The sequence below is a fragment of the Condylura cristata genome, unplaced genomic scaffold, assembly GCF_000260355.1.
Source record: "Condylura cristata isolate star-nosed mole 26May11 unplaced genomic scaffold, ConCri1.0 scaffold00019, whole genome shotgun sequence".
NCBI classification, from domain to species: domain Eukaryota; kingdom Metazoa; phylum Chordata; class Mammalia; order Eulipotyphla; family Talpidae; genus Condylura; species Condylura cristata.
The window spans coordinates 25,862,669-25,874,041 of record NW_004567120.1 but is presented as its reverse complement, the minus strand read 5'-3'; the positions used below and the strand labels follow the sequence as shown (position 1 = coordinate 25,874,041).

The 11,373-nt window shown below is 40.1% G+C and overlaps 1 protein-coding gene across 2 annotated transcripts in view; it reads left to right on the top strand.

Annotated features, from left to right (window-relative positions):
* Window positions 1-3,190: 3,190 nt before the first annotated feature.
* The window catches only part of THOC2 (THO complex 2), a 97,510-nt gene continuing 89,327 nt past the window's right edge, over window positions 3,191-11,373 (top strand). For both annotated transcript variants that reach the window (XM_004685773.1, XM_012727168.1), the window contains exon 1: window positions 3,191-3,261. In XM_004685773.1, the coding sequence (XP_004685830.1) occupies window positions 3,191-3,261 (71 nt within the window). The remainder of the gene's footprint in view (window positions 3,262-11,373) is intronic.

Sequence of the window (11,373 nt, the reverse complement as noted above, 5' to 3'; positions counted from 1 at the left end):
TCATTATCTGTATCCACTGAGTTGGTAACAAGATTGTTGTGTCAGACGTTGTCACATTGAAGCTATCCAATATCTGGCCTTCACCTGCCTCGTCCATTGTTACCCATGAGCCAGTGAGATCACCAGGCACCTGTACTGCCAGCTGCTGAGGCAGAGCCAGACAGACACTGAAAGCAAGGCACAGGCAGCCAATAACCAGGATGCAAAAGATATAACTTTGTAATCTTATAGAACAAAAAGCCAATTAGCTCTAAGGAATTCCTAAAGGAATCATCATACCATGTAAAAATAGATCTGCAGGCTCTGGGAGAAGAGAAAACCTCAAAGCTTCACTGCAGTCAGGTTGTACCACATTTCTGGCATATTGAATGGTATGCATACTGCAAAGATCAGTGGATAGAGAAATCACTGTGATAGAGTAGTAAGGTGAGCCACAATACAGAATATTGTAGCTCAGTAGCTCTCAAAAGGGTGCTATTTTCACTCCAGGAAACAATTAGGAAAGTCTGGAGACATAACATCTGGTATCCACATCTAACTGGCCACGGATATTGCTAAAAATCCTGTAACACAGAGTCACAAGCTTTCCCCTCTCTCTGCACCTTACAAAGAATGATCTGATCACAAATGTGGATGGTGCCCGGAGCTGTTGATTGTAAAATGGAATATACGTAAACAGCAGGACAGTGCTTCTTGAATTGTAATATTTGGAGTCAGTGGATTTGGAGCAGAGGGTACTTGGGTTCACTCTGGGAAAAGTTTCTCCAGAGGTCCCTTTTCAGCAGCACACGAGTTTCTCCAGGAGACAGAGACATTAGCTATTTAGAAGAGCCAGTATATTAGGAAAAGGAACAGAAGAATAAAAGACACTTGCATAGACACAAGCGGCCAGCAAGAGCTGCTCCAGAAGGGACAGGTTTGCTAAGAGAGGCCTGCGTGGTCGCAGGTGGTTGGCCTAGAGAGAGCTGCCTCTGCTCTTTAGGGAGGGAGGTCAGTGAAGAAAAGCCCCGGCATAGTATAGGTCTTTCACAGGCAGGAGGCTGCTGCCCTGCAGAGGGAGAGAACGGGTGAAAATGAGCACCCGCACAGTCATAGGTGGGCAGAAGAACTGTTGCCCCTTTGTGGGGGCAATGCTGGGTTTTACCATCTTCTTTCAGTAGGGAGGGGCTCATCTTTGTTAGTGGAGGGTTTGTTCCTTAATCTCCATATCTTCACCTTCCAGTCTGTGCTCCTGACTCTCCCTACAGCATTCTGATACAGCTGGATTAATGGCTAATGTTAATCTCTTCTATCCCTCCTTGAGTGAGTCTTGTGATGCTTCCTTTCCCGTTTTTTTCTATTCTTATCCTCCATTAGAATCACAGAAGTCAAATTGTATTAATCACTTCAAAATTTTCTAGGGAGGATGATGGTAAATGTGGATTCACTATACCACTCTCATTTTGTAGATATTTAAACTTTTCCATGACAATGAAAAATGAAAAAAAGTAGGGAGAAAATATCTCTGAATCCCCATGAAATGGCAGAAACTTTTTATAAGCAGAAAATAGTGAAAATGAACAGTGTATATTCTGTAATGGGTGGCTTTAGAATTTCAGCCAGTCAGGACGTTAGGAGTCCAGCCAGGTATTGCAGGTGAGAAAATCAATCAAAAGCAAAGTAGTATTTTCCTAGAATTCACATTTTGAATATTACCAATCTCTTGAAGCGTTTTTTTTTCAATGCAAATGAACCTCATTCTTTTGGCAAAACTTGCTAAATTTAGAAGACACTAGTTCTAAAGTTCATATTTTAATATATGTGTGGTAGGATTTCATTTGGTTTGTCTGTGTTTTCTAAATTTTCTGCCAAACGAATATTTAAAAAACCTTCTGATTTTTAATTCTAGAGCAGTGTGAGCTCTAGAATTGGATTGCATAAAATATTGCACAAAGAGTATGCCCTTCATCCAGATTCGTAATATGCTAATGTTTCACATTTACTTAACCATCAGTTTATTCTGAAGTATTTTAGAGTAAGTTGCCCCATTATCTTGAAATGTTTCAGCACTTTCTTAAACAAGGATTTTCACAGGACCACAGTACAAATATTAAAATCAGGAAATTAACATATATAGGGTATTATTCCTTAATCTACAGATATTCAGATTCGACCAATTGTTCCAAAGAATCCCCATTTTAGCAAAAGAAAAATGTTTTTTTTTCTGGCCTGGGGCCAGCTGTGCTGTTTCCTTTAATCTGGAAGAGTTCCTCAGTTTGCCTTTGTCTTTAGTGAATTTGAGGATTTCGGAGAGCTAGCCAGTAATTTTGTGGATCGTCCCCGCTGTTCTCTCAAGATTAAATTCAGGCCATGCTAATTTTTGACAAGATGAGTACTATGAAATTGATTAGTGTTTTCTTTAGCACCTATAAGGAAGTACACGATAGCCATTTGTCAAATTCTTGGGGACGCTTATTTTCATCAGTTAGGACGGTGCCCGTCATGACTTATCACTATAAAGTTTCTATTTCGCCCTTTGATATAGTATGTAGGAGATCCTTTGACTCCGGGTAATATAAACAAGTTATTTTTCTTCGTACTTGCGCCCCCTAGTTCGGCCTACGGTTACTGTGACAGCCGCAAATACAGTAGAAATGTCAGCACGCCTGGCCTCTTCGGTTTCCTCCTAGCTAGATAGTATTCTTTGTAATTAGCATAACGCCTGGCACAAAGTAAATGGCTGCTGTTTCTTTTTGATGTCACCATTTAGCAGGGAGTCTTGTAACTGATCGGCTTATGTTTGTCTTTCGTACAGACTGAGAGCTCGTTGAGGGTAGGCATCATGATTTATTGTTTCTCTATCACCAGTGTCTAGCATCTATTAGGTGCTTGAAAAAGGCATGTTTGAAGTAGATAGTACGGAAGAATATAAGGGCTACAAGAGTCCTGGGATGGCATTTTTCCTGTTCTAAGCGACATGAAGGCAAGGGCTGGAAGGGCGCGACCCGCGTCGGTACTTTGCCAAGGGGCCCACGGGGTTCCCCCAACCCTCCTGTCTGCCGGGCCTCGGGCTTCCGCGGGTGTGGACTCAAGTGGGGCGGGAAATCGAAAACCGAACTCTCAGCTCCCGGCATTCCTCGTGGGCGGTGCTCCCCTTTGACCCCTCGCTCGCGTGCTACACATCCGGGCCTCTGCTACTAGTGAGGGGAAGATGGCGGCCGCAACTGTGGTGGTTCCCGCAGAGTGGATAAAGAACTGGGAGAAATCGGGGAGAGGCGAATTGTGAGTGTCCGGGTCGGAGGCGGCCGAGCAGCCGGGCCCAGCTAGTGTATCGGCCACACTCTCTCTGGAGTGGGGAGCTGCGGGGGAGGGGGGGAGGTGTGCCCCCTCCCCCATCCGGGCGGCGGGCGTGGATGGTTGGCTAGGAGTTTCGAACTCGGGGAGAAGAGGTGTTGGCAACCGTGGGCGACCTCCTTCCGCCCCTGGCCTCCCTGAAGTCGCCGCTGCCCTCCTGGGCTCGCCTTCTCTTACCCATTCAGCACAACTCCCGTTTCGTCCCCGCGGGTGCCTGCACTCCCGCTCGCTCGCTTTTTGTCCCCTCCGCTTGCGCTCTCTTGGCTCCTTTCTGTGGGGATCCGCGCCGGGGCGGGGGAGGGGGGTGCCGGACTTGCCGTCGCTCGGACCCATTTCTTCACTTTGCACCCTTCAGACTCCGCAGTTAGGAGCCCGGCGCTTCCCTCTGCTTGTAGTCTGAGGAGGGTGAACCGTCCCGGGCTCCCTCCCTCCTCGCCTCCCGCCGCCGCGGAGCCTGTGGCGGGCGTCGTGATGAGCCCCGCTTGGCACCTAGGTCCTCCGGGGAACGGCCTCTGACTGTCCCGGCCTCGCGCGGCGCCGCGGGCTGTGGACGGGTAGCCGCTTTCGCCGAAGACCTGCCGGCATTTCTTTGCTCCGTTTTTTTTTTTTTTTTTTTTTTTTTAAAATAGGTATTCGGATATGACAAGAGTGGTTTACCTTCGAACCATTTCGGGTTGGATTCAACTTTCGGCATTAAATGTTTCCTAAACCCCATTTTGTTCTGGGACTGCAATTAATTTTGGCAACTCTCCAAGCTTCTCGAGTACCTAGAATAACGCCTTTCGTTTAGTCATAAAACTTGGTTCTTTTTTCAGTAATAGAGGAAACAGTCATTTGCCGTAGCCGCGGTTTCTCGCCCCAAATTTCAGCTCTTTCTGTCGGAAAAAAAAAAAATCCGTCCAATCGGCCGAATTTCCAGGCTTAAAAACAAGTAACTTGTAATTTCTTCCTCCGAATCCTTTTAGAAGCTTAAGCTCTACCCTGTGTGATGAACTGATGAACTCGTGTTAGCCATTTTTCGTCGTCTTTACTCCCCTCCCTCGTCCCCCCCGCCCCCCCGCCCCCCGCGGTAGTCAGTGTAAGGTTGATGGCTGGTCGGAAGGATGCAGATCTTTGAAACTTAGTTATTTGAAACAAAATGTGGGCAACTCGTTTTGACTCGTTTTGGATCTCGCACTAGTAACATTGTCGGCCTATACGCGCCCCTCTTCCCCGCGCTCGCACGGCCTTACAGAGTTAGCTGTGTGAGCTCTAGAATTGGATCGCCAGACTAAGCGGCCTCCTTAGCCACTTAACTAGCTGAGTGACCTTGGGTAAGTTCCTTAACCACTTTGACCGTTTTCCCCTTGAGTAAATTGGGAATAATAAGTACTCAAAGGGTTGTTGTGAAGACTAAATAATGCCTGTAAAGCACTTGGCTTATAGTAAGTGCTCAAGTGATAGCTATTAAAAGTAATATTATTCCAATCTTTAGATATTTAAACTTCTCTGGACAGCACTTGCACTTTTAAGTCTGTACCACTCAGGTTAGCAATTAGTTGGTCTCTGACCCGTGTTTCGTGTGCCTTATGGAATTGAGAGACCCTTGAAGAATGGGAACTAAGGCTCATATTTCTTTTGGTCAACTCTTCTTGCGTCGTCGTGCTCCCAACACCCTTCCACCTTTCTAGCTATGCTTCAAGTGTTTTTATTATTATTATTATTATTTTTAACCGACCAAGAAGTCTATTTAATAAATATCCATTTTTAACTGCTAGCAACTTTCCCCCCAATTCCTCGAACCCGCTAGTTGACAAATAGCTATTAAGCCTACTGTGTGCAGAGGTCAACAGGAAGTTCCTAAACCAAAACCAAACCATCTTCATCTGTATTAGGTGAGGATAAACTTCCCCTCCTCCCCTAAGTGAATCTTTTCATCTTGTTTACTTTTAAATCCAATTTAATTATTTAGGGCCTGTCGTCTTTGTAGATTGTTCATCATCTTCCTTCCAGCTGAGTTGGACAGTTTTACTGTTACTATTGTGACCGTAGAATGAATGGTTATTTGGGTTAGGAGGTGAAATTCTGCTTGGCTCTGACTGGAGATGGTTGGAGAAAAACAGTGATGTAGGAGGTCGAAATACCTAGGCAAAATAGAAGTTTAGATTCATTTTATGTGTATTTACATGACCGATGGCATCTGTCACAGTTCCTATATTTGAAGAGCTGCTTCAAAACTGTCATTAGGACTTACATGTGTGTAGTTTTTACATGGTTGGTGGAATGTAGTTTGAATTATTGTAGATCCAAATCAGTATGATCGGTTTTTTAATTGCACTATGTTACATGAAGAGAGTTTATGAAGTATGTTAAATAGACAAGCACATCAACTATGTAGTCTTCATTTATATAACCTTTTTCCTCTTTGAAAACTTTTCTGCAGATGGTTAACCTTGGAGTTTCTGTATCTTGCTAAAGATAGATGTTAGCATTTTAGTTTTACTGGAACAAATGGTATTGTAAATGTTATAAAATATCCTTTCCCTTGTCTGAAAACAGCCTCAAATATAAAACAGCAACTGGGAATTTAAAAGGTAATGTGCCACCAAATTATTATTAGTGAATCTATTTATAGATTTGACTTTTAGAATATGACCAATATTTAAATTTTATCTTGTGGATTTTTTCTTTTTTGAGATTAATTTTTGCATAGAAGAACTGGGGCATAGGCAGAGGTGTGGGGAGTGAGAGGACCCACCAGAGACAGTGGGGGAGCAGAACAGGTGGATCTACTGAAATACACTGTTAAGGGGAGCAGTGGGCAAGACAGGAGAGGCCTGCTACATGCCATGTGGGTCAGCTACCCTGCCAGGGGTCTAACTCCTTCCGAAGTGGCTGTCACTATCCTGATAGCTGAGATGTTAACCCCTGTGCCAAAAATCCAGGGAAGCCTAGATTTTTCCTTTTTTAATGAGAGACATTTAGCAGAGGGACTTTAACTTGACTGAAAATTATCATTTAAAAATGTATGATGTGGGCCCCTCGCTGGTTAAAGCACGGCACTGAGAAGCTAAAGCCGCTTCAGCATGAGTTTGATCCCCACCCGGTGGGTGATCCACATGGTGCTGCAGACCTCTCCTGGTTCGCCTGCTGCTCCTCTCAGCAGTGTACTTTGTCAGTCGACCTGTTCTCCTCCCTGCTGTCTTTGGTGGGTCCTCTCACTGCCCCTACACCTCTGACCTGTATACCAGTTCTGTATACATTATTAAATACATCTTTAAAAAAATAATAAAAATGTATGATGATTTTATGAGGTTGTTATTTCTTTTCACATCTTCACATTAGTCCTTATGCTTGGAGTTGTCATTAAGCATCCAAGTGTTAAAGTAACGTGAGCTGTATGAGGACATTCCTAACTTTAGGAGAGGTTAGGTTCTTAACTTGTGCCTTTTGAAAAGCAACTGTCTATTCCAATGGAAGATCGGCTTTGAGGAATAATTTTTGTATTTAGTGAAGGAGAAAGTAAAACTGTATTTTGCCTACATATGAATCTTAGCGATCAGTCTTGCATCTGGCTAACCTGTCTGCAGAGATACATTATATTTTTAATGGTAAATTATCCAATTTTTGAGATAATCTTTTGCAAGAGATAATTGAAAGGACAAAGGAGGACTCTCAAAATGTAATTAAGTGTCCTTTCCATTAACACTTTGATCTATAATCACAAGTTCCACATGTAAGTGCATACTTGCAGATTCTGTAAAATGTGCAAGATGAGGATTTAATTGCTTTCGTTTGAGAATTAGGTTTAATTCCTTGATGGTTTCATATTAGCATAGGACTTGCCATGATTAAACTAATAAACTTGCATGTACTGGTAGACTTGGTGGAGAATTCTGCTTTTAGTAGAAATCATTAATATGGTCAGGTCAGTATTTGTTTGTGTCACAGGCAAACTTAATGGAGGATTTATGTTCCAAGCTCTTAATGTGAGGATGTCTCATGTCAATACTTGATCTAATTTTTTATATATTGTTAAGTACCATTTGTCTGTTTGAGTAACTTCTTTTCCAAAACTTACGTATTAGACATTTTTGTCTTTACATATTACTAATTATTGGTAGGGACAAAGTTTTATAATTGCTGAATATATTGGTTGCCATTCATCTTCACTTGCCACTACATCATTTTACACATTTCAGAACTTACCTGAGAATATTCAGATGTTCATTAAATGTCTGACCTGATGTGGGAGGGGGAAGTGTGCAGCAAATAATCTTTCTAGGAAACTTTAATTTTGGTAGTTGTCTTTTTTTCCTTCTTCAAAAGATACTCTAAATTCAGCCAAAGTTGTTTTCAAAGATTTATTTATTTGTATATACAAGAGTTGGGGTACAGGCCAGTATAGAAATAATGTATACTTTGTATACTTATGTATTCAAGAGCTGGGGGTAAGAGGAACACCAGGAACAGAGTAGGAGAGTAGAACACTGTACTGAATACACTGTTGAGGGGAGCAGCAGGAGAGACAGGAGAGGCCTGCTGGGCCATGTGGGTCACCTCCCTGGCCAGGGATCAAACTCGGTGCTTTAGTGGCTGTGGAGAGCTTCAGTTGTGCAGCACTTTAACAAACCCTTTTTGCCACCAGCGAGGGTCTCAGCCCCGGTTTTATTTGAAACCTTTTCTCCATGATTCAGTTTTCATTTGATATTTGTTTTCTAATTTTCACCTGTATTTACAGGTTAAGTGTAAGTGTTGGGTTTTTTCCCTGGTAAGAGAAATGTATTCTTCAGAAAATGTAGCAATATCGGAAAATTTTTTAGGCTATCGCTTTCTTTGTTACAAAAATTAAATTACTCCCTATGCTTAAATTCTCGAGTACTGTTTATGCACTTGTGTGTGGAATCTGTTTTTCAACTTTTTTCAGTTCCTTTTCCTTATAAATGCAAGTTTTCATTTTCATAAATATGTTTCAATATAAAACTGTTGTCACAATATTCATTTGTGTCGGTTGTTCTAAGAATTATAATAGAGTTAGAAAATTGCTTAACCGAATTTAGCCTTTTTTGTTTTAAGAACAAATTGAAGAACACATTGACATCAGCTTTTTATAGGTGAAGTCAGCTTTGCTAGGGTGAGCATAATCAAGTATTTCAGGCATATTCTGTGTTTCCTTTATTACTGGAAAAGGGAGCAAGTAAGGTGTAAAGTGGAAAACTAAATAAATACTCATGTTAAGAAGTGTTCACAAAATACTTTGGCCTTTGGAAGAATTTGAGAAATTTTATTCAGTTTAAGTTTCATAAATCTTTGACAGTAAAGTAGATCGTCTTTGTTTTGTCTTTGTTCTCAGGGTCCTGAGATAAGCATCTCCACAATAGCACTAAGTGTTTTGAAAGTGGGAAAAAATAGAAAACCCAACTGTTCGAAGCTTATTAAGGGATTAAAATAATTAGTTGCTATTGGACTGAGACAGAATGTTTGATTTTTTTTTTTAAGCCACATTAAAATGGACAACCCATAGGAGGTAGTTTTGTTAGTTCCCCCCCTTGAAATTTAGGACAGAGTACTAAAACTGTTCAATAGGTGTAATAAGACAGATGCCCCATTCAGAAGCAGAATTGTTTCTTTAAGGATGTGTCATTCTCTTCTGTTAGTGGGTTATAGGGAAAAGAGCACAGACAAATCTGATTGGGGGAATATTCTTAGGGATTGTTTTTACCTTCCTCCTATAACCTAGGAGAATGCTTTACTTTTATTTTTTTACCATGCATTTGACTTATTCTCAAATACTGATTTGCTGGTTAACATAACCTTTTAGCTTTGGGGGGACAAATTCTTAACCTCCATAAGTGCATGTGTTTCACTCATCTTCCACTAAAGATCCAATGGAAAGATCCGATAACCTATCACCTTTCCTCCCTGTCCCCTCTTTCTTCATCCTCCTGCATCCCTTGTGGTGATTAATATATTTTTCATAGAGTCTAAGAATTATTTTTGCTGTGCTTTGACAGTTTGTTATTTTTGGGGTTTTTTGGTTATTTATATTCCAAAATGAGTGAAACCATCCATTAATTCTTTCACTTTCTGACTCTTAGCATAATCACCTCAAGACCCATCCATTTTTGTCCCAAAATGCACTGCTTCATCTTTTTAATAGCTTAGTAGTATTCCATTGAGCACATATTCCACATTTTCTTTATTCAGTCACTCAGTGGGCATTTAGGTTGACCTTATCACTTCACTGCTGTGAATAATCCTGCTTATTAACATAAGAGTGCATAAATATTTCCATATTATTATTTTCATATTCTCTGGGTAAATACCTAGCAGTAGTATTGCTGTATCATATAACATTAACTTTTTAATTTTTTTTTGAGGAATCTTCATGTTCTTTTCATAGAAATCCCAACAAATTACATTCCCACCAACAGTGACTGAGTATTCCTTTCTCTCCACATCTTTGCCAACATCCATTGTATAAAGAAATCCTTTATACTAGGGAAATGGAAGTGTCTGTTATATAAGGGAAGTGCTTTATCATAATAACCCATTGATGATTTCTGATACAATTTGAGCAGATTCTTGAGATGCTAATAGTTTGCAGTGATATTACCATCTACATCCTAATGAATGTGGCCTTGTGATTGAAGGACTGGAAATGTTGTTTAGTTATTTCTTAAAATTATGTAACAATGACTGCCATTAGATTTGTGGAATTTGGAACACTACCTCTCCCCATGTCCCCAGTGGAAGGATTTAGCAAAAGACATGTGATAAGCTTATTAAACCAAATAGAAAAATGAAGCTATTGAAAGTGTAATAAGCAAATATAGTCACCATAAGGAACATTTGACTTAGCATTTTAGTAGCCTGAGTACAAAGGGAAAGATGAGTTACTTGATAGATTACATTCTTCTTTAAAATTTCCTGCTATTGCATTCTAAAGGGAATTGAACCTATGGGGAGAGTGGCATCCACAAGGGGAAATTGTTTTAATACCTTATAACAAATATAGAAGCAGTTTTGACACACTTTCTTATACTCAACAACAACAAAAAAGGAACTAGGTGGCAGACATTTTTAGGTTATATTTTCTAGTGCTCGCCTGAAGCAGATGATTCTGTTTCTAGTTGGAAAACTGTTTTTATATTCCACCTTAAGCTTGTGATAGAGTTAGCATAGTTTTTGAAATTAGAAGTTTAACCAGTGTTCTCAACACATTGGAAAGACTGTACAACAGTCTTCCTCTCCAGGAAAGTCATTGAAAGTATTTAGGATTAAACTTAAATCATCTCATTTTTTTTAAAAAAACATTTATAAGATGTTCTGTGATAAAGGTTATTGTTTTTTAAATAGCTGGTTAGAAACAAATACTTGAGGTTTTCAAATTTGTGGTTTTAATTTAGTCATTATTCGCCATTGGCAAGACCTTTTTTGTTCTTTGGTTTTGTAAATAATCTTGTGAGACCTACAAGTGAATTGATGGTCAGGAAGTTTATTGACTTTTAATAACTTTACCTGTTCATCAATCTGATGAAATATTGAAATAAACAAAAGACACAGAGAGGTAGATGCCAGGGCTTGGATAATCTGCAAAAATAGGTAATCTTTCTGCCTAAAACCTAAATAAATGAGGAACTTAGAGAGTTATTGTGAGATGCACACCCATGCACCTCATGCCCAGCCACCTCACACCCAGGTCAAGATGGAATAACCTTCTTCCTGGCTGAACCTTCATCATCTCCATTTTGGCAACTATTTGCCTGACATTTATGCTTTTCTCTTGTTTACTTTACAGTTTTAATACCTAGTAATCTTAACTTTGTTCTTTTTGAATTTTTTGTAAGTGGAATCACAGTGTATTCTATTGTATTTTGGTTATTTTTGTTCAATATTATATTTTTAGAATCCATTCATTTTTGCAAGTATTTTGAAGTTCTTTCATTTTTACAGTTGCAAAATACTCCATTGTATAACTATACCCCAAATTGCTTGTCTTTCATGTAATTGATGAATTTTGTTATTTTGAGTTTTTGTTGTTGTTTGTTGAGTCTTTGT